The sequence below is a fragment of the Chrysemys picta genome, chromosome 9 (genome assembly GCF_011386835.1).
Source record: "Chrysemys picta bellii isolate R12L10 chromosome 9, ASM1138683v2, whole genome shotgun sequence".
Classification (NCBI taxonomy): Eukaryota; Metazoa; Chordata; order Testudines; family Emydidae; genus Chrysemys; species Chrysemys picta.
In genome coordinates, this window is record NC_088799.1 from 24,250,869 (window position 1) to 24,274,621 (window position 23,753).

The 23,753-nt window shown below is 40.7% G+C and overlaps 1 protein-coding gene across 8 annotated transcripts in view; it reads right to left on the reverse strand.

Annotated features, from left to right (window-relative positions):
* The window catches only part of KCNAB1 (potassium voltage-gated channel subfamily A regulatory beta subunit 1), a 262,161-nt gene that overhangs the window by 1,553 nt on the left and 236,855 nt on the right, over window positions 1–23,753 (reverse strand). For 7 of the 8 annotated variants that reach the window (XM_065557858.1, XM_065557859.1, XM_024102521.3 and 4 more), the window contains 5 exons: window positions 14,778–14,863; window positions 11,493–11,613; window positions 10,508–10,602; window positions 2,216–2,336; window positions 333–421 (listed from right to left, as the gene is read on the reverse strand). In XM_065557858.1, coding sequence (XP_065413930.1) covers window positions 333–421; window positions 2,216–2,336; window positions 10,508–10,602; window positions 11,493–11,613; window positions 14,778–14,863 — 512 coding nt within the window. The remainder of the gene's footprint in view (window positions 1–332; window positions 422–2,215; window positions 2,337–10,507; window positions 10,603–11,492; window positions 11,614–14,777; window positions 14,864–23,753) is intronic. The other variant, XR_002888305.3, reaches the window with a different exon arrangement.

Sequence of the window (23,753 nt, forward strand, 5' to 3'; positions counted from 1 at the left end):
GGTCAAGAATATCAGCGCAAGCCCCTCATGAAAAATGCTATGAGATATTTAATGTCAGCGCAGACCTCGGTTTTTAAATTCTCCTGTAGAAGACTACTGGAGATTGGAAAATAATATTTGTGGGCTCCAGTGAAGTAGAGTATATTTGTTTCTTTAATTAAAGTGTCAGAACTGCAGAGGAACTGAAAATGTAGTAAACCTTTAAATTCAGGATACTGAACATACTAGACTCAGGGTATGTACAATGCTACCCTGAAACACTTAAAAAAAAAAAAAAAAAAAAGTAAGGAAACGCTTTTGATACTAGTAGGATTTATTCGTACACTACTTGCCTGAATGGCTCCAAGATTTTCTATCAGTTGCTCTGGATTGGAAGATCCTAGAAGAACAGAACTCACACCTTCATTTCGCAGGCACCATGCTGGGAATAAAATCACATGACTGTTAGGAACATAGGAATTGTCATACTGCATCTAGATCAGTCTAGTCCAGAATCATTTATCTGACGACAATGGTCAATAACAGATGCTTCAGAGGAGGGTGCAGGAAACCCCTTAGAATAACTTGTCCATAGAGCCAGTTTCTTCCTAATCCCTGTCAGATAGTGGTTGGTTTGTGTCCTGAAGCATGAAAGTTTATATCCTTATTTTTTTTCCTTTTTTTTAAAGGATCCCATCTAATATAACTGAATGTTCTCATTATCCATGTAAATGTCAAATCCTTTAAAAAACGTTAATAGCATTTGATACATTGTTGTAATGTGTTCCTCAGGCTAACTACGCATTGTGTAAATATTTCCCTTTTTCAGTTTTGAATTTGCTGCCTTTGTTTTATTGAATGTCTCCTTGTTCTCACGTTATGGGAAAGGGTAAATAGGACTGCTCAATTTGCCTTTGCTATGTTATTCATTATATTGTATAGCTTTATCTTCTTCCTAAGTTATTTCCCCTTTCAACTAAACAGTCCCAAACTATTTAACATATGAAAGTCTTTCCATGCCTCTATTTGTATTAATCCAACCTCCATCTATTTCTGCTATACCCTTTTTGAGATGGATGACCAGAAAAAAAGTGTTCCCAATGAGCATGTACCACTGATTTATATACTACATGGGTAAACCGCTGAAAGGGTAATTGCCCAGCATCTTGATTTAGTCAGCATTTACTCAGTCCCTGTGATTATAGGTAAGACTTTAATATCTAGTTCCTGTGCATAATACTGAAAGATAAACTATGAAATAGATCTTCCATCAGAATCACCTGACCACGTAAGCTGCTAATAAACTGATGCAGGAGCAGGTTTTTTGTTTTTTGGTGCTAGGGGACAGGAGTGGTTACTTAAGTTATTTAAACTGCAGGATCACTTCTCTGACAGCCATATGTGTGCAACATTTTAGTAATGACTCAAGGCAAGCATGGAGAAGACAGTACTCTTAAAAATTATTAATGACCTCTCCTTTTGAAAAAAGGTATCTCTGTTCTCTGTTAGCTGTATTTATAAAGCATGAGTTAATCAGGTGGTCTGTGGCTATTTCAAAGGTACCAGATTCCTGGGACACTGCAAGAAACAAAGGCACTCGTGATTATTTCATAGTAATTGCTAGCTCACTTTATTGCTGTTTTATAAGAAAATGGATATTGTCTTTGCCAGAGGATGATGAGCCAAGAATGCAGAGTAGTAATTTAAACTGGCATTTTACTTTACTCTAAAGCATTTCTTCCTTTTCATATACTCATCATGTTCGGTCAGCGCATGCCTCCTTATAAAGTAGCACTGCATCTTACATCATCAATCGTCATCCATCCCTGGCATCCTGGTCTACAGTTTCTATTATCTAAATGATCACTTGATTTAAATCACTTTTCTGAAGCAGAAAGCTATCCTTGCTGGCTGTCACTTTGAATGTGCCATTTGAAATGCAGCAGGTCCCAGAGATACTGCTGGTTCTCTGGCTATTAAGGCTTTTAAGTTCTCTCTCTCTCAGAGATGTATAATGGGAATGAGTGAATACTAATGGAGTACCCATGGCTTCATGGCTTTGTGCAAGACAGTCTTCAATGATCTGCCAAAGATCAGCAAAGCACAACATTTGGAATATATGAATTACACTAGTTCTAGAGTGGTTTTTTTTTCCCAATACTATGATGTGAACCAAATCAAGTATCAAGCAAGAGGGGAGAAAGCAGCAATAAATTATACTTTCAGTATTTCTTACCAACTGCTAGCTGAGGTAGTGTGCATCCAAGACGATCTGCAATTGGGGAAAGGTCTTTCAGCTTTATTTGCTGTTTTCTTCCTTCTTCACTTACAATTTTTTCCTTTAGCCACTGGTAGCACTAGGAATCAAGTAAATTGGAAGGTTAAAACTAACAGTGATTACCAAGATGAGGTGGGTGGACCAACTTCTGTTGGTGAAAGAGAAAAGCTTTTGAGCTCCGCAGAGATCTTACGGTTTGTCTACACTGAAACTTCGTTGGCAAAACTTTTGTCATTCAGGGGTGTTAAAAAAACCACACACCGCCGAATGACAAAAGTTTTACCGACGAAAAGCGCTGATGCGGACAGTGCTTTGTCAGCAGGAGCGCTCTCCTGCCAACAAAGCTGCTACTGCTCATTGGGGGTGAAAGATTTTTGTTGGCGGGAGAGCTCTCTCCTGCCGTCAAACAGCAGCTATACTGTGCGCCTTTTAACGGCACACCCGTGTCTCTAAAAGGTGGGTAGTGTAGACAAAGCCTAAATCATGTCTCTACAACCACACTGTGCAGACAGTGATTACAAATTCAATTAAAAATTCAGAGTTGTTATGGGCAGCTTTGTTTTTTTGTTTTTGTTTTTTCAAATCTTAGCCCACTCAGGAGGTAGTAACTGAGCTTGAATGATACAAAACGGCTGCTGCATGAAAATGATGATGGGAAAAAATAAGTCATCTTGTAGATTTCACACTGATATTTTGTTTGGTTTATACGACAGATGGGCTAAAACTAAAACCTTGAATATGGACCCTGGAATGTGAAACAACCCCATTCACTTTTAGTTCCTGGTTGGATCCAAACTCAGAATGGTTCTATTTTCCTATTTGGGGAGGATGCAAGCAAAATCTCAGCCCTTCTCATTAGATGTTGGCTCAAGGTGTTAGGATCTTGGAAGAACAGCTGATTTTATGAACTATCACCATTCAATGTTTATAAAAATTAATCGGAACAATTTGAGATTTCAGTTCCCTCTAGTCTAACCCTGAACCTTCACCCTCAACCTTGAACTCTAATATAAACCTAATTTGGATCCACATCTGAATACTGCCAGTTTACAACAGATATCTTTATACTTTGATTTGTGAATTTCATGGAGGAAATAGATTCTTTACAATCAAATACAATATTTAGATAATTCTAAACTTGTTCTATATGCATATCATATGTGTAATAGAGAGCTGAATTCTATTCTTTAAGCAGATTGGTTGAAATCTATTTAATAGGCAAAGAACCTGTAATTAAAAAGGAGTATAATTTAATAGAGGCTATAAGAAATGAGTGAGAATGACCTAGTGGTTGAAACCCAAGACTGGGTGACAGGAGAGCTGAATCCTATTGCTGGTTCCTCCATAAATTGTGTGGCTTTGAGCAAGTCAGGTTTTTGTGCTTCACTTTTTTACCTGTGAAACCTAAAGTCTGTTGTCTGTCTACTAAGATTCCAAGGTCTCAGGGGCAAAGATAGTGACTTCTTTTGTGTCGTACAGCACCAAGCATTTTGTCTGTATGTAATTAATTAGTAATAACAAAACGGGTAATTTTGCAGGATTGTTGCAAGGCGTTAATGAATTAATATTTGTAAGCACTTTGAGATCCTTGGAGCTCTTATAGTGCTTCCTATCCATAGATCTCTTAGTGCTTTGTAGTGGTGGACTAAGCATTAGCCTCATTTTATAATGGAGAAACTAAGGCACAGGATCAAACAGCAATTCAATGGCAGAGTCAGGAACACAACCCAGGTCTGCTGACTCCACTGGCTCATACACGAGTGTCTATAAAAGAGCGTGTGTGTGAAATGCTTTCAGATGCTCATCTTAGTGCTGCTCTATTATTTCTCAGCCTCAAAAAGTTGAGAAGAGCTAATGCGGGGAGACATCCTTCATCCTTTTATATTTATTGGAGAAGGTTGATTTTTACCCATGAGATGATACAAAAGACATTCTTTAGTTAAACATCTTGAGTCTTTTAAAATGATGTTAAAACCCTGATGTCTTAATGCGCTGCCATTTTTCAAACTGTCAGCCACAGTAAGGACAGTACATCACAGATAACAGCAAGTACTAAGTAGGCTTCATAACCAGAGAAAGTGTTGCCTTTTGTTGGGGCTAGAGGTCAATATTTTTACAGTGAAACAAGCCAGAAAAATGAACAGTTCTGGATGCACGTAGATTCTGGCATGTCAGATTGATTCTATTTGTAATGTAACAGAGTACCATTAATCTTCATGGTACAGATCAGGAGGAAAAACCTTACTCTGCTGTTTTCTTACGCACTTAACCCCAGAGCATGTCCAGGGTGCAGAAAGTTACATATCTGCATCTTAATAGATAAAACAAGCTTGTGCAATGTCTGTGTATAATTTGAGATTTGAATTGGTGCTAACGGTAGGACAGCAGCATGACAAAGAATTAAAGACAAGTGTAATGCATTTGATGTTCCCAGCTTTGTTGTGATTGCGCATTGTCCAGGGTGGGTAAGTGAGCTAATACCAACATTCAAACAGTGAACTCTTACTAAACTCCTTTCTAGCCTCCCATGATCTCACTTTTCTTCCCCAACACTCTCAATTTCCTTGTTACAGAGACCCTCACTCTGGCCAGAGAATGCTCCCGTTGGAATCCACAAACCCAGTTTGGAGCATCACCCACAAAAGTTATTCCTTCCTCCCCATTTTACAGCGTGGGCAGGGCAGAGCGTGTAATGTTAAAGCGTACAGGAGTATAGTGTAGTAAAGTTAGGAGTTGCATTATGAACAATCTATGGTATTAAACTCTAATAATGAAGCTAACACAATATTTAAATAGATTAAAAAACTCACTTTGAGAATTACATATCACCAACCAATGACTGAATTGTATCTGAGTCTAGTATGATGTGATGCTCCATCATTTTTAAATTTAAAAAACTACTTAGTTCTTTAAGGAATTTTGCTACTCTTTAACAATGGGCTTCTGAATGTAGTCTTATCTAGCCTCAGACTTTGAATTTAATTAATAGGGGGCATAGAGAGATGAGGATTTAAAAGTGGGCAAGGAGATATAAAATTAGGATGTTCTGCAAGAAAACTAATGAACGCAAAAGCTGCACTCCACTTAACTCATGCATAATAAATCAGAACTATGAACCATTTTTATTACCAGTGCAAGGTGCTTTTCAAGATATTATGTCAACATAACAGTAGCTTAAGATGGACAAAATGCCCGTTTGCTATCCTTGCTATATATTTAGAATTTACTTCCAAAAACTACTGTTTAAATACAGTTCTGTGGTAGGGGAATATATTCACATTTAAAATATGAATCCTTTACTGCTGTTCCCTTTGTTATAAAAGCTTCCTGATGTACCTTGCAAATGCCCTGACATTTCATATTATGTAATAAATTCCCTATACTCCTACCCTATCCAAGCCCTGTCTGTGAGTGCTGCTGACAAAACCTGTATTTTATGCAAATGAAAGGTTTTGTATGGCTTGCTGGAGTAATGTAGACTGGTGGGACTGCTGGGAAGCATCTTTACCCCTATTATTTATTTAATCTTCAGATTGCCAAAAGCCCCATCCCGAGCAGAGCTGTTACATGGCCAAATTAAGCGTAAGACCTTTGGCACAGAGGGCTAATTGAAATAGTTTTCAACCTTTTTTCATTTGTGGACCCCTAAAAATTTTTGAATGGAGGTGCGGACCCCTTTGGAAATCTTAGTGTGCAAACCTCCAGGGGTCCACAGACCACAGGTTGAAAAACACTTCTCTAGAGAATACAGTACCCTGTATCTCTGAGGAATTCAAGATTATTTTTTTGTCATCTTAAAAATTCTGCTGGAAGCACTGAGTAGCACTAAACAAACCTGTTTTATGAGCTTTTCAGCTGCTGAGTGACACGAAATGTTTACTATTTACAGAAGGTGCCTTGTCAGCCACGAGGCTGCAATAAACTTCAAATACATTTCATAAAAAGGTTTTTTTTCCAGGCACTGAAAGAAAATAATAGAGAAGTTTCATAAGAATGACTGGGCTGGGGCTCTGAGATGCTCTAAAACATTAGACAAGAGAGGAAGAAAAATCTTGAGGTAAAAGCACAGGAGAGAAATCTAGGATCCTGAGGTTTATCTCTGGCATGTCAGACTCCCTGTATGAGCTTGGGCAAGTCACTACCCTCTTTCTGCCTCAGCTTCCTCATGCAAAACGGTGATAGTGGGCCATATCAATCTCTGGTGCAGCACTATGGAATTAACTGAAGATAAATCAGGGATATTAGCCAGGATGGGCAGGGATGGATATATCTGACCCAGTTATATTTACTATCTTTAGAGGGAAGGTGGGAGGCTTAATGCCTTGGTCTTTGCTCCCTTGTTCAGTGCACAGCCAGGCGTGTAAGATGTTGCACTCCAGCACAGTGCAAGTGAGAGTTATGCAAGGATATAAGGTTAAGCACAAGGTGTAGCCCTCCACTCTGAACAATAGTAGTAAGGCTGGAGTTTCCTGTGCACTTACTTCATTATGTGCAAGTGTGCATTATTCAAAATGGGGTGTGAGTGGAGAATGTGTAAGTCCGAGATGATAGAGATGAAGCACTGTTCACATCATGCTAATAAAGCACTTAGCTATGCATTCCCTTCTTAAGTCCTGCTCTTTTTACTATGCAGACGGGACTTACGGCTAGATTCACATAGGGATTTAGGAAGTGTGTCACTGAGTGACGTAACACCTAATTTTTAGGCACCTAGAAAATCACAGGAACAACACTGCTTCACAAAGCCTGAGTAAGGTGCCTAGGCTCCTTATACAATGCATGGGGAGAGAGGCACCTTAGAATGCAATCCACAAATGCCAGCACCCTGGGTAGGGAGCCACTTGAGCTAGTCAATGGGAGATGATGACTAGCAGGTTCTGTGCCAAGCCCCGCCCCTTTTGCTGAGATAGGCGCCTAGCTCTGCTTGGGATTCTCAGCTGTGAACCCTCTCCTGGAGTTAGGCACCTAAAGTGTTTCCTGCAAGAGGAGGCGCCGGGGGAGCTCCTTCATAACTTTTAGTGCAGTGGCTAGGATACTTACATGGGATGTGGGAGACCCCCAGCTCAAGTCCCCCCTCTGCCTGATGAGGTGTGGAAGCAGAGAGTTTTTCTCCGACAGAGGCAAAGGGATTTGAACCGGGATCTGCCACGTCTCAGGCAAGCACCCTAACAACCACTGAACTATGGGATATTCTGATATGGGGCTCCCTCAATCTCTCTTGTTAAAGCTGTATCAGTGTGTATCAACAGTCATTGCAGTAGGGGGACTGGATCCAGGGTCTCCCACCTCACAGCTGAGTGCCTTACCCACAGGCTATAGCGTAATTCTCAGTCTTGCTACTGGCTTCCCTTCCCACTGTTCCATTTCTGGAGTTAGGCAGCCTCCGAACATGCCTACCAGTTCAAGCCCTGCCTGTGACTTCAGGAACCAAGCACCTATCTTCCTTGGTTTGTGAACCACACTGGGACTTAGGTGGGAGATAGGTGTGTGGATGCCTAGAGTGAGGCAGCTGTGCGCATGCTCAGAGGCAGAAATGTTGGTGCCTAGGGAACTTTTACTACAAGAACGAAGTCACTAAGTGATTTAGGTGCCTACAGGGTGAGGTGGCAGCTGAGTGGGGATTTTGTGAATACCAGTAGCACCTAAATCTGGGTCTTAGGCACCTAACATAACAGAAAGGCACCCAAGTCCCTTTGTGAATCTAGCCCCCAGTGGCCAAGCAACAGTGCTCTCATTAATGCAAGATTAGATTCCCTTGCATTCCATCATTTTTATCTTGATTCCTCCCAGATCCTAAGCCTGCCTCTCCTTAGCGCCCTGGCATAGTGGTTATGCTGGGGATGGGGAGGGCTGTGACTGAAGCACACTGCACTCCAGCAATCCCCAGCTGGCATACACTCCCTTGGGAACTATAGTTAGCTGGCATAGGTTCAGGAGGCTTCTAGGCTGTCCTAACCTTTGCCCAGGCCAGCACAGATTGACCTAAGAATCAAGGAGTCATAACTGGATTCCTGATGCCCCTTCTCACTCCTGCATCAAGCAGATCTCTTGGCAGGAGAGAATCTGAGGCTGTGTCTACAGCGGGCTGCAATGTGGACAACAGGTGCAAAGGGCACCCAAGTGTTGCACTGTAACTGCCCTGTTTGGACGCTGCTGGCGCAAACTAAAAGGAACTTAGTGCATGTTAACAGAATCCTCATTCAAACAGTACTACGTTAACGCAAACTAGATACTACCCGTAGTGAGCACTGTGGTGCAGTGTAGACAAACCAAGCCATTTTGGTTTTTAAAATGTTTTGAAAGAGACAGCTGCAAAGTGCTTTTGGTTACAATGAAATCTTAGAACTACTGGACTGGATAGGACAATACAAAATACTCTGTGGCCTGTGGACCAGGTGTCAGAGCCCCAGGCCAATTCACTTGTGTATTAGTATAGGTCAAAGTGATTGTTAAATGTGTAACTGTATTTGGTGTTTAAACGTCATGAAAACTAGTGGGATGTTACTTGCATTGTTCTCACCTATCTGTATCCTGTTATAATGTAGTAGCAAACATTTACATTGTGTATACCCCTGAAACTAAATAACCCATGAAACAAGAAAGAAGCCTTGTGGAATGCAAATGAAGAACTTTAACAGAAAAGTGCTAATTGTGTGTGATGATCGGAGGTCAAAGATTTGAAATGCATTCCTCAGTCTCTGTCATCAAAGGAAAAGTCCACATGGGTAGTGACACTGTCAGCTTGTTTTCTGTGAGAAGAAGCTGTAAGTATGGATTCAAGGAAAGATCCTGGATCTCTGGACTGTTTGGACTCCTACAGGGAAGTGTACCAGATGCAAAGCAGAGATCCCCAGAGACAATCTGGGTACTCTGAAAAGACTTTTGGGAAACTGGCAGTTTACTACATCACTGCCACCATTTGGAATGACAAACTGTGACTCGTGCATATATTTTACCTGTTTTAACTTCTCAATAACTCTCATTTCCTTTTCTTGGCTAATAAACCTTTAGTTAGTTTATTATAGAATTGGCTACCAGCAGCATGTTTGGTGTAAGATCTAGGTTACCAATTGATTTGGAGTAAGTGACTAGTCTCTTGGGATTGGAACCAACCTAAATGTGATGTGATTTTTGGTGAAAGTAACCATTTTATCACAAAGTCCAGTTTGTCTGGGTGGCATGAGAAACTGGAGAGTCTAAGGGGACTGTCTGTGACTCCATGGTAAGACTGGTATTGTGATCCAGGAATTCACATTTGTCACTGGCTTGGTGAAATCTAATTATGGAACACACCAGCAGTTTGGGGTATCTGCCAGTTTTCTGACAGTCTGCCCTGAGATAGGCACTAAGGGTCATGAGCCACTCCAAACAGCCTAGCAGGCTGTATTCCTCCTCTAGCAGAGGGGATGGACTATGCAACCTGGTGGGTCTTTTACATTTCTAATTTCTAGAGGTGTATTCTGAGTCTTCATGCAAAGCCTGAGTAACAGGGCTTTGTGCAGAGGAATTATGTGGGTCATGCTGAGGACAAAATCCTGCTGTCCTCCAACCTGTAATTATGGCCTGGTGCTCTCCTGCTGCTGGGTAACATTAGTGATAAAACCCTCTGAAATAAAGTTCTCTGTCTTGAATAAACATACATTTGAGAGCACAAACCATTACAATTCTTGCTTCAATTAGACAGCTGCAGAGCATTATTCTACTTCCTTTGGAGTCCTGGACATGGATTATCTGTTATGATCATGTAGGCGTAGCCTGCACAATCAAATTCCTTCAAACAGGAGAGTGATAGGGTAAGGCACAGGCATTGCCAGAATTGGGCTCCCCTATATTTTATATCTTTATGTCCAAGATGGTTTTCTAAGGCTCTGCTCTCAGAGGTTGGAAAACCCTGTTATCAGAATGAAGAAAAATAAAGAAGGCCAAATCAATCCTTAGTTGGTGTAAAGTGGTCTAGCTCTGACTTCAGTACATCTAGGTCAATTCACATCGGCAAGGATCTGGCCCAGAATACCCACATAAAGCTAATCAACAGGATCACAGTGGTGGATTAAACTGTGGCAGTGAAACTGAGAATTTCTTATAACACAGATTTTCACTCCTGCTGGACTATGGTTGCCAGATAAACTGAGCTGACCTATCAACAGAGCTGGGTATAGGGGCAGCTTTATTATAATGAATCAGTTTATCTTTCATTTCAAGCCTTCACAAAGGCAATGCACCCACTTCTCTTGAGCACAGGAGAAATACCTTCAGTGAAGCCCTGGAGCTTTCAGGAACCCCATTTCCATATTTCCCGGAGATGATCCCGCAGGCAAGTGGAGACCATGTCATTGCTCCAACCCCTACAAAGCAATCGGGTAAGGAAATTACAGTGAATTGGCGACATATTGGTACATCATAAATGTGACTGTCTGCAAAGAGAAAGACCAAGTTTACTGCTTATTCCTATGATAGTTGTTAGTGATGTTCAGCCAGTGTAATGGTAACAACAGTCTCTTCCTGAACTAACCTGGACAAGGTTATTTCATATTTCCAAAAAGGCAGTGTGATCCCTCTTAGAGCAACTGGCACAGTCCTATTTGTGGCAGCGTCTTGCCTCATGCTGGCTCCTCCTCTTCCCAGTTTATTGAGGTATCCCAAACCTGTCCTTTGTCTTAGACGGCTCCTGTATCTCACTGATGGGTGGGGAAGCCCCCTACCTCTCTTTGTTATGCTGACCAACCCCTTTTTCTGCACTGCATCTGGCAGCTCCTCACGGAGTAGAGCTGCAGAAAAGATAGTCCTGCTGGTGCATTCTCCACAGGAGCAGAGGGGAGGATAAAATGCACCCTGGCCAATCTGTTCCTCTTCCAGCCCACTTTGTCTCCACCCCATCCCTGACCACAGATTCCATAGAGTGGCCTGGAGCCATTGAAGAGGCAGATTGTGCTGTGGAGGCAGATGCATTCCCTTCAGCACAGGAGAGATGAGATTAGTGTAGGGTGGCTCCCCTTTCTGCATAGATCTGGGGTACCATTTGGGCTTTAGAAATTAGCATCTCAAAGTAACAGATATCTACTTTTAGAGCTACACTGAGACAGTCTCTCTCTTTGGATTGCTAGGCAGATGTTTGTTTTCTGCCACACTTCTATTTAGCAGGGACATACAGGAAAGGATTCTGTATCCTTGCCATTAGCTTATTGTTTCCTCAAGAGTAAGAAATGAAAGAACAGAGCAAATCTCTAAACTTTACCTATTTTGTGGTACAATTCTGGCAGTTGAACCTCCACTTTCTCTCGCTGGAAAAGATGATATTCAGCCTGTTCACATACTGGTGGAATCATATTAAACTGTCTTGCTACAGAATAGGCTTCCTGTACAAAATCAATAGAATAAAATGAAGTATTAACAGAGACTATCTTTGTGTAATATAACATATCAATCAACTAAGCATTCATAAAATCAGTGCATGTCCCAGACCTCTTTAGGTATAAAGAATCTGCTGCAAAGTAGATTCCCAAATTCTCATCAGATGCAATATATATATTCACATTTCCCAAGCTTCTTTTCAAATAGCTTTTTAATGTTTTGTTTTCTGTATATTCAAACAAAGAAAAAAGCAACAAATTCTCAAGGCATTTTGGACTCCCATTATAGTCAATGGAAAGACTCATTAACTGCAGAGGTTCTTGGATCAAACCCTTACTGGTTAATAGTAATTCTAAGAATTAATTATTAAAAATACCCAGCAATTGTAAATTCTACTCACTTCACACCTGAACTAACCTGTAGGTGTGTATAAGGTATGATGTCACTACAGTGAAATATAGGTGGCATGCTGCCCATACACGCTCACATTGCTTTCATGATACTTAGCTCTGAAAGCCCACACACAGTTGTTCCTTTTTCTGTACAAGGTGAAATCAAAATTCCTCAGACTGATGGATCTCCATCCCAGAAGTGCATTACATTTCCCACTGCTGCAATACCCAGCAGCCTTGGGTTGAATACAACCAACCAACAAACCATGTTTATAAAGGTGTTACAACTTGTCTACATTAGGAGCTAAGAAGTTTTTAAACAGCAGTTAATTAACATGGGTTATCCACTGTGACCCTATGAGCCTCTCAATGCCCACTGGCAAAGGGTTCTCTGTCTGACTACAACTGTTACCATGCCTGACAAACTCATTACGCATAACACACTGTTGTCATATTTATCCAACGAGTATCTCATAAGATATCATATGAAAACTGGTGACTTTCTGGTGATTAATATTCTTTTATGATGTATGTACAGTTAGCATGTCAAGAGTTATGTATGTGTGCTGGATATATGCTACTAAAATATGTTTAGACCAAGCAATCCAAGTAAAGTTCATTAACAGATTTGTCCTAGACAAAGGAATGTATATTGGACAGTCCGCCAGGACCAAGCTTCGATATGCATCTGTGGTAAACAGAGTGATTGAGCTAACAGGGGAAGGAGGAAACAGCATGGCTTGATTACAAGCAAAAGATAATGGACATACATTTGCATCTAAGTGATCACACCAATGGGATGAAGATCCCCGCTTGCTGAAGAACAAACAGGATGACCAGAGTCTGAACCCCAGGGGGCATCCTCACTCTGGGGACAAAACAATGATTTTTGGGAAATGTAAGGCGAAGCAAAAAGCCATCACTTCAGGGACAAAGAGGCCAGCACTTTCTGAAAGGTAGATCCCCATCCATATGGGTTGAAGGTGCTGAGAACTGACAGTAAGTGAGAAATTGCCTGAGATCAGGATTGTAACCTGTTAAGTGTTAGACACTAGAAAGTGTTTTTATATTTGCTTTATTTTAATCCATTTTCGGTTTCTATTATCCTTAATTACTGTCATTTAAATCTCTGCTCTTTATTTATAAACTTCTTTTTGGTTTGACCATAAAATCATCTCAGTGCTGTATATTAAAGCTAACTTAACAGGCTGGTGTGTGCATTTTCTTTGGAGGCAGCAGACTTGGTCATTTCACTGAGTGTCCAGTGATAGGGGCTGGATACTGCAGAGAGATGCTCTGGAGAACTTGGGAAGGGGGGTTCACTGTGAAGGTTTAGGTAAGGTGGAGTTCTCTGGTGAGGCAGACAAACTGGTGTGGCAGTGAATTGTCATTCAGTTTAAGCTCCAGCAAGGCTCTCCCTCGCTGAGGCAGAGGGGTAACACAGCAGCTTACCATTCTTGGCTCCCTGGGGAGATTGTCACAGCTATTATGTTTTAAAAGAGCCCAAAGCCTTTTTCTTATCCTAGACAAGGTCACCAGGATTGTGCTTTCACCAATGCAGAGACAGTGGATGCCTAGAGTATGTCTGAAAGAACCAAGCCCCTGTGGAATCTATTTTTTTCACTGGTTTCAGAGTAACAGCCGTGTTAGTCTGTATCCGCAAAAAGAAGAACAGGAATACTTGTGGCACCTTAGAGACTAACAAATTTATTAGAGCATAAGCTTTTGTGGACTACAGCCCACTTCTTCGGATGCATATAGAATGGAACATATATTGAGGAGATATATATACACACATACATTTTCACTGTTTATTTTTCAAAGGGCTCCTCTACATTCGGTACTTACATTTGGGCACTAGCATAGCTGTACCCATACAAAGGCCCAGTATAGATGCACAGCACTGGTGTCAAGTGGGGCTTGTGTCAGTGCGACTTATCCCGGTTTGAGGGCCGAGTTGTATCTGTGCAGTACATGTACACTGGTGTGAACTGGGGATAGCCACACCACTGCAAAAATCTCTGATGTGGTCAAGTCCAAAGTCACAGTAAACTTCAGGCTCAGACTTGAGCCAAATGATTTTATAATTTACTGATACATTATTGAGCTCCTGTTGATCTCCTGACTGAGGCCCGGCTCATTCATCTTTTGGCCCTGGTTGATGAAGCAAGAACTCCTCAGAATTGAAAAACTGGCTTCAATGCCTGTGGGACTTAAACAGTCAGGACTCATATTCTACAGGTCTAACTTTTTTCATCACAATTACAGTGTCTTTTACTAGAAAAGTGGCTTCTTCTAGTCTTGAGATTTCTGGAATTGATAGTAATGCTGACAAATCTATTCAATATGGCTGTGTGGCCAACTGACTGAGTTATCCCTGGAGAAACTCTCCCCAGTATTAAAATCATATTCAGTGCAACATCATCCCCTGGCACTCAGATGGGACACATTCAAGATACTATTGTTGGGGAAGTTTATTGAAGCATCCAGGACTACTGAGCCCATCTGGAGAACTCCAACAAGAGTTGTGAAATAAAGTTCAGTAAAAACAGGTCAGGCCACCTTAATCCACCTAAAAGTGGGTCTACACAACAACTGTAACTGGTTTGAAAATTGGTTTAGCTGAACAGATTTTAAAACCAGTTCAAAAACTTTCCCAGCATAGACAGGTGCTTATTGTTCAACCTTTGCATTGCATTTTGGCAAATTCTGCAGCCCTGAATGTGATGTAGAGTACATAACAGAAATTGGTGATACTTTTTTAAAAGCTACATTACCATGATCTCCATAGCACTCCAGCGTGAGGTTCCCCAGTACATTGCCATCCCCTGGTTTATCACATGTGTCATTGCTCGGACAATTTCTGAATAAGAAGAAAAAGATGAGATCTCTATGACATTTCATATTAATCCATCTACTTACCACCCAAATTACAACAATATTTATAAACAATTGTAAATAACCGAGCACACGATGGTTTACACTTGCAAGTACATGATATAGAGATCACTTAATAAATATCAGCCTAAAACAGGATGTTAATATTGCCCATCATTAATGTTTGCTTTTTTAGTACATGCACTCAACTTTACAGGTGAGTCAGGCCCAAACTACAAGGCTTGTTTTCAGAATTCAAACTCAACAATTCTAGGTGTTTGGAACTGACGTGTTAGAACTTGATTTGGATACATTTTTAATCATGTAAATTGGGTGTAACCACTAAAGACATGGAGTTCCAGTTATAGAAGATATGCATGAGATAAGAAATAAGGCCTGAGTTCAGGCTACTATAGTAATAGGTGGCAGCTGCCAAGTTAGCAGCTAGATCCAGGTTGAGGTTGTGAATCTCCCAAGGCTGGATGATGTCCAGATGGAGAGATTTTCCCTGGGCCCACCCACCTTTACAGTAAATATGTAGCTATGAATAGTTCATAATGGGCTAAGCAGTTTTGGTCAATGATCAACACGAAACTAAAACCAACCCTAAAATAATAGTTTTGTAGCCTATGTAATACTATATTCCATCTTCAAACACCCTTCTTTGCATCTTTTTTCCTGTTTGTGGATGAAGTCGCATGACGTGCAAATTTTAGGAGAATTACCATGGTGAATAATGAATGTAAATTTTCGTATTAAACGAAGTATGCTCATGCTTATTCATGACATTATTTTTCTAAAATTTAAGACCACAAGAGGGCAGCATTGTAGAAGAGGTTTGGGGAATGTAATGACTAAAAACCTCTGCTAAAAACTTAAATTCAAAAGATTTTTTTAAATTTAATTTTACAAAACACAAGTGTACACTCTGTCTTCTTGCTTTTTACTAAGATTGTTAAGATGCCAGTGATGAAATATAAAGCTGGTTAATCAGATTGTTGGTTATATCAGTACACCTGTTTTTTTGGTCATCCATTTACACCTCACGGTGTATCAGTGAAAGTATTAGATTATACCTCCTTCCTCTTCCCCCTTCTGCTCCCCTCCCCCCAAATTCTACAATCTTTATCAGTTGTATGTGCAACTATGGAAGAGGTGATTTTTTATCATTAATAACGTAATTTAGCACTTATATAGTACTTTGTCTTCCACAGACTTCAAAGACCTTTCCAAATACAGGTAGGCATTTTTCTCTCATTTACTGATGGAGTAAGTGAGGTGCAGAAGGTTTAACTAACCTGTCCATAGTCACAAAGAGAGTCAGCGATAGCCCCAGGAACAGAACTTGGATATCCTGACTCCTGAGTTCCTTGCTCAGTTCATTAGATCAGAATGCCTCAACCAGGGGTGTGACCCAGAAGTGGATGTCCACAAGTTGCCAAATGGATTTCACTTCACTGGTTGAGAAAGGGGCAAAAGCTCTGGGTCTCACCAATGGAAGCTGTGGAGTGCTCAGCACTTTTTAAAAAAAATAAGGTCACTTATTTAGGGATGCCTAAACTTAGAGTATGTCTATACTGCAAACAAAGATGTGTTCTTAACTCGGAGTAGCTAACCAGCATTAGCTAACTTGGGTTACAATAGCAGTGAAGACATGGCAACGTGGCTTTTAACTTAGGTTAGCAGCTTGATTTCAACTTCAGGATGCGCTATAGGCTTGAACTCGAGCTGCTAACCAGAGTTAAAAGCCACGTTGCCATGTCTTCACTGCTATTTTAACCTCAGTTACCTACCACAGGTTAGCTAATCTGAGTTAAGAACACAACTGTTTTGCAGTGTAGACATACTCTGAGGCCTGGTCCACACTAACCCCCCATTTCGAACTAAGGTATGCAAATTCAGCTATGTTAATAACGTAGCTGAATTCAAAGTACCTTAGTTCGAACTTACCGCGGGTCCAGACGCAGCAGGCAGGCTCCCCTGTCGATGCCGCGTACTCCTCTCGCCGAGCTGGAGTACCGGCGTCGACAGCGAGCACTTCTGGGATCAATCCGGGATCGATTTATCGCGTCTAGACAAGATGCGATAAATCGATCCCAGAAGATCGATTGCTTACCGCCGGACCCGGAGGTAAGTGTAGACCTACCCTTTGACACAACTGGTTTTCTAAAATCTTGGCCTATTAATTTTAGGATGCCCAAAGCATGCTAGATATATTAGAAATGAACAAATTCCCTGTCCCAATAATCTGGACAATGAGCAGGAAGACAGTTATGTAATGGGGTGCAAATAAGCAAAACTCAGCAAGTGTTCATGTTTAGCATGAATCTTGTGGTTCCAATTTTTGTGTTTGGTAAGTTAGGGGACTCGATGTTTTTTCCATGATATATAAAGTTATGTATGCATATACCACAACCTGGTTTAGTTTGCAGTTGTTAAGTTGAAAGTGGCTGCTGATTTTCATTCTAATAAAGGGAAAGAAATGGAGAAAGATGGAGAAAGCTGGGTTGTGCAACATTAACATTTCTAGACGCCTAGCGCGAGATCCTTGCTGGTGTAAATCATCTGTGTAGCTCCAGTGATTTAATGTAGCTATGCCAATTTACACTAGCTGAGACTCTGGTCCCTACAGTTTATAACTACCTATGTAATCATACTGTATAATTAACTTCCATAGGATTGGGGAGCCAAAAGATTAACAGAATTCCAAAGCTTTTTTCTTTTTTATTGTGCTAGGGGGAATAAACTGAAATTGATAGGCTGAGAGAATAAAGGATGATTGCACTAGAGTTCTAAATGTTCCAGAATACTTGTACCCAAGAATCTTTCACTGGTGCTTAATTTTATAACTCAAATTTTTAATAAGCTATTGTTACTTCTGGAAATAAAAACACAAAATATCCTCTTTCATGAATATACTTTGTATTGAACATGAAGATTCACAACAATTAGCAGTGTGAATTAGTAGTGGACACTTGAATATGGTTCATCCCACATATCTATCTATCTTTGACAACAACTTTGTAACTTGAAAACCAGTGTCTTCCCTCCAATACTTTACTTTAAAAGTGGAAAGTGATATGGGAAATATGGTAATTTTTTTCTGTCTTAATGCTCTGGATTCTCAAAAAGTGCATTGAGCACCATGTTTTTCCATTGAATTCCATGAGATCCTAGGGTTGGTAAAAATAGGTTATTCAGATTCACTGAATTGGATGTCTCCTAGTCTGCCCCTGCATTTGGAAATCCAGCATGGAGAACCATATCAGGTGCCCCTGACTCACCACATCAGGAAATACAATTAAGCGAATCACATCAGATGCCTCCAGCTCACTGACTGCAATATATTCATTCAGAAATTCTCCTTCTTGTGGAACATAAAGTGCACGTCAGATCATGAATGGATCCATCCATCCAATTCATCCGTTTCCTGAGATCTTGGTCTCCTGCCAATGTTGTGGCCTGATCTATATTAAGGTTGAGGTGGATGTCATAGGAAGCCACAACATCCCTCAAGGGTGTGTGAGGCCATCAATGAGGTCTTCTCCATCCAACTTTTGTTGGCTCAAACACATAAAGCTGGTATGGCCTCTGGCATATAGAGCAGATGGCCAAGCCACCTGAGCCGGTGTTGAATCACTTGAGAAGACATTGGAGGCTGGCTGATCTGACACCTGATCCTCATTCATAACATGATGAAACCATCATATGCCTTTAATATGTCATTGTTGTTTCATGCTGAAAGCATCCTGCTGGCATATTTGTATCTCTGTGGTCGCCCAGGTTTTAGAGCCATACAGAAGGACAGAAGCAACTGCTGCCTCACAGATATGCATTTTAGTCCAAGTTGATTTGTGGTTTTGATGCCACAGAGGCTTCCAAAGAGTAGGCATAACATCCATAGCTGGTGGAATCAATGTTTCATGTCTGAAAGGCAACCTCCCTCTTGGCGACAACAGAGCCAAGATACTCAAGTGAGTCAGCAAATTCAACTTTTTGTCCATCAATTATGATGGGTAGGAGTAGAGGTCCATCAGCCACTTTCACCAGTTTGGTCTTCTTCCAGTTGACTTGAAGATCAAGCTTATTTGCTTCATCTGTCAATATATTCAGAGCATTAATGAGATTAATTCCTGAGGATGTGAATATAGCCATGTCATCTGCATATTCCAGGTCTGTTATGATCATGCGTACCACCTCCAGTATGCAGCTAGTGATGGGCTTCCATTATTTGGTCCATAACAGTGTTGAACAGATCAGGGGCAGCCATGCACCCTTGACAGACACCGCTGTTGTACTCAAACTAATTGGACACCCTAATACGTCAGTGGATACAGCTCTTATTTTGGTGGTGCATTTCTATGAGAAGGTTGAGGAGCTCGCCAGGCACAACAGCTTACAGGCAAAGACAAAGTGAATGACGATCAACAAAGTCAAAGGCAGATTTTAAATCAATAAAGGCTATATAACCTCATCCTCCCTACACCAAAACTCTTGGACTTTTTCAATAATTTGTCCAATGGTAAAAATCTGCTACATGGTTGATTGGCTGGGCATAAACCCAGCTTGATGTAGATGGCATAGATTCCTTATGGTGGTCTTAACACGCTCAAGAAGAACCAGCATGAACAGTTTGCTTGGAATGGAAAGCAACGTGATGCCACAGTGATTAGAGCACACCAGAGCATTACCTTTCCCTTTTCAAAATGAGAGAATAATTCCACGGTGCCAGTACTGGGTAGTTTCTCATGAATCCATACGTTGTTGATAACATGGATCAGCCACTCCAAGATAGAAACCTGGCCGTGCTTGATCAGCTTGGCAGCTGTACCACAAATATTGATAGCATGGCTGTTCTTGAGCTTGCAGGCTGCACTTCGAAGCTCCTCTACTGTGACATCTGCTACATCACATGGGGTGGGGCAATATATTCAATCAGGGTGAAATTCACCCCAGTGCAGAAGGCCAGCACAAGACCTGTGGATCACTTAAAGAATTAAGTAGGACATAAGTAGTGTTTAGGCCTTCTACTGACCATTCAGTGTTTTGGCTTTTTTAAAGCATCAGCTCCTGGAGTCAAGCGATGGTGTGGGAATCACAGCTTTCACTAAAAGAAAAAAAGTTAAATTTCTGGCCTTCTTGGTTGCATAGAAAAGCCCCCGGACACTGAATCAGTGCACACCACATGTATTGATAACTGGGTTTCCCAGTGTCATGGGGTATGGCTACAATGCAATTAAACACCCATGCCAGTTGACTCAGGCTCATGGGAAACCAAATTTGTCCTGTCTCCATTCTTGCTCTGTCCCAGTGCAGGCCCACAAGAGGTTGGTTATTTTCATGATTAATCATCATGGTAAAATCACACTCCTGGCCACCTTTAATAATGCTACATCTATTGCTGAGCTCTGGCACAGCAGCCTTTCTGGATGGAATATGTCATTCATTCAGAATCACTATTGTTAATTTAGCAACAAACAAAGGCAAATTTAGTCCTTGGGCCCATATATTCAGAACTGTGTGTGTGTGTGCAAAAATGAGCAGTTGACACACAGCCAACAGGTACCATGACTGCTCCCTGAGGGTGAAATTCACCACTGCACAGAGGACCCTCACATAGCCTAACACCACTTTGTTCTCACTTAGGCCTTAGTTTGAACTGAGATGTTTATGCATTCACATGACTCCGGGAGCTGGGGCTTTAAAAACACACCAAATATCAAGAGACACACACTGCACAGTATCCTGCAGGATGTCTGACAACTTTAATCTTCCTATTAGACCTTAATTCTCTGTAGCACAAGACCCAGTAATTAACCCCTTTCCTTGCTTATCTATAAACTTAATGCTGCATTAAACTTCTTTCCAGAAACCCAATTCAGCCAACATCATCTCAGTATTAAAAAAGAAATAAACCCATTATGTGGAAAACATTTATCCTAATGATTGATTTTTTACCCACTCTGATAGCATATCCTTTAAAAGATACCTGACAAAAATAAGCCAGATGAGGTCTGAGAAGCATAAGAAACTGTCCCTAATATTTAGTAGCATATTATCAGTAAATCACAGGGTGTCTTGCAACCAGCAGGAGCTGTCTTTTTCAAGGAACAAAGTTGCAAGAAACTGATTGGAGTTTAAATCTATGTGATGAATTTTTGACCTATTAAATTGCAGTCAAGTTATTATGGAATCATAGCTATTGATCATTTAGATGGATTGAGAAAGCCTGGTGTGTGGCGTCTTATTAAATTATGCACTACATTTGTAGCTGCATATATAACTGTCTAGAGTATCAGTTCCTGAAGACATATATCCTTTTATATCACAAGCATTCTCATCCTCTTTGTAAAGGGATCAAGCAAAGAAGCCTGGCAGAGGGTAGATTACTGTGAAAATCTTGGAGTTTTTATGAGATTTCTTCTGCAGGTAGTGAGAAGCAGATAAACATAAAGTCTCCATCTATACTCCTAGAAGAAATCTCACCAAACTAGAAACTATCCCTCTTGCCATGCTTCTGTTTCTGTATATTTTATATACAGCTTATTTTTTCATTGGTAGCTTGTTACATTTTATTTTGATTAGACTCTTTTTTTTCCCCCTTAGAAGGGAAGGATGCAGAAGATCCTGCAGTCATTTTTTTTCATTTGGACACAGCCACACTGTATTTCACCCACTTTAAAGGCCTAATTAAATTTGTGAGCATACTCTGATCCAATAAAGAGCACGATGAACAGGTAACTAACGTGGCACTGAATGGTGAAAAAATTCTGAGTATGTTCAAACAGTGGGTTACATGATAAATAGTCATTCAAAGAGTGCCTACTTTTTAATGATGGCTTTGTTTATTCTTTATTGCAGTAATATCTTCTTGGAAGTTTGAATATAACATTTTCGAACCTTTGTCTCCTACCCTCTTTGGTGAATGATGATTTTTATTCCCCCTAGCCTTGAAAAACTAGAACACAAGCCAGCATGGCAAAGTGTACATCTTGTCTAACAAATGCAACCTTAGTGATGTTTTAATAGTTCTGGGAAGAGGCTTGTGAATAGGGAATAGGTCTTTTGCTCCCTCTGTTAGCTAGCTGGCTCCCTGCACAGGGGAACATAAATATGTTAGGGTCCTACAGAAACAGTAGCTATCAGGTTTGGGGGTGGAAGTTGTTGATCGACTGTAAATAAATTATTATTTAGAATCTGTAACACAATCCCCTCCAGACTATAACAATTTTGAAGTTGATTAAAATTGTTTCCTATGGGTCAAATCCTGGTGCCCGTGTCTCTGCTACCACAGATGTTAGAAATGTTTGTGAACTGCTGTGACATCTCAGATGAAAGGCCGAATGGAAGTGCTTATTGTTTTTGTTATTAATTTATTACATTACTGTTATTATTAAGCAAAATTTGGCCCAAGATGAGCAGTATTTTATAATAGATGTGTATGGCAGGAGATGAAATTAAGACAAAAATAATTATTTTATAATTAACTGCAATAATTTACTTTATTCTACTACTTAGAGTATAAAAACAAGCCCCCGATATTTATACCACAAACAACAACATTTCCTCCCCTTCTGTCCATAAATGCTGTTGTGTACACAGCACACAAACAATTGCTATAAGTTTTGGAATCCATGTTATTAATCTGTGAATCCTGTAATGTATTAGAAATAAAGTATTGTTAGCATGTGCTTTGCAAAATATTTTAATCTAGCTAGCACCTAAAGAGTTAGTCCTGATCCCACCATTGACAATGTGTGCAGATCCCCATTGACTTCAATAGGGCTCTCTATAGGTGCAGCAATCCCCTTGTGCATTGTCAAATGTTGGGCCAGAGCCTTACTCCTCAGAATGAATAGACATGGGTTAACCTGGAACTCATGTGAGCTGCTATTTTCCAGTTGACTAGAGGTGACTAGGCTTCAACAGTGAATGTTGTTTATCTGCTTGCACCTGTATTCTTATTAAGGTGCATTCTCAGCTTCAGAGAAGAGTGCGGACTGCTAAGCTGGTTAGGCTGCTGTTTTGATCTTACACTCTGGGAATCTCTCTTTCTCTGCTGAACACAAACATACTGCTAAGAAATTCCAAGTGTGTGCCTTTTGATTCTTCTACACCTAACAGCAGCTCTTATAAGTAACACTCTGGTACAGGTGGGCTGTCACATCTGAGCTAAATTCAAAGTTAATTCCAATTCCATGAAGCTTTTCCTTGCACAGTAGAGAGCAATAACTCATTCCAAAGCCACAGACCATGGCCGCAGACTAACAGCAACATAACATAACTTCCCACTTGATAACCCTGAACAAAAGTGATTTATTTTTAGCTAGAAAAAGATTCTTAAAAGCTCCCCTTTCTATAACCACTGCTACAAAAACTGTGTTTAAAAATCCCATGACATGAAGGGTATAATAAGTATAAAAAACATGTAGTCTTCTTTTGTGTCTTATTAATCACAGGGAATGTCCTCCCCCCTGCCTGTCTCTCTGAGACATGAAAGAAGAGGAGTGGTCCCCATTATATTTTTCTTCCTAAGGCTTAGATCCATCCTCCTTCTGTCTGAACAGGGAGGACATATTCCACACACTGATCATCTCACTCATGTGAGGAAGCAGGGCTCAGCTACTTCTATGGAACCAACCCTCTCCATGGGTCTCAGGTCCACGCAGGGCTAAAGGGTGAAGACTAGGCCGGCAGGGGAGAGAAGTGATTGGCCATTGGCAGGGCAGATGTACACTGTTCCCACTTCAGCTCCATGAATCTTAAGCAGTAAAAATAATATACCTGCGGGTTGCATTCTATCACCTTTTTGGGAGAGCACCCCTTTTCATGGAGGCAGCCACAGATGTTGAAATCCCTAGTAGCATGGCTCCAAT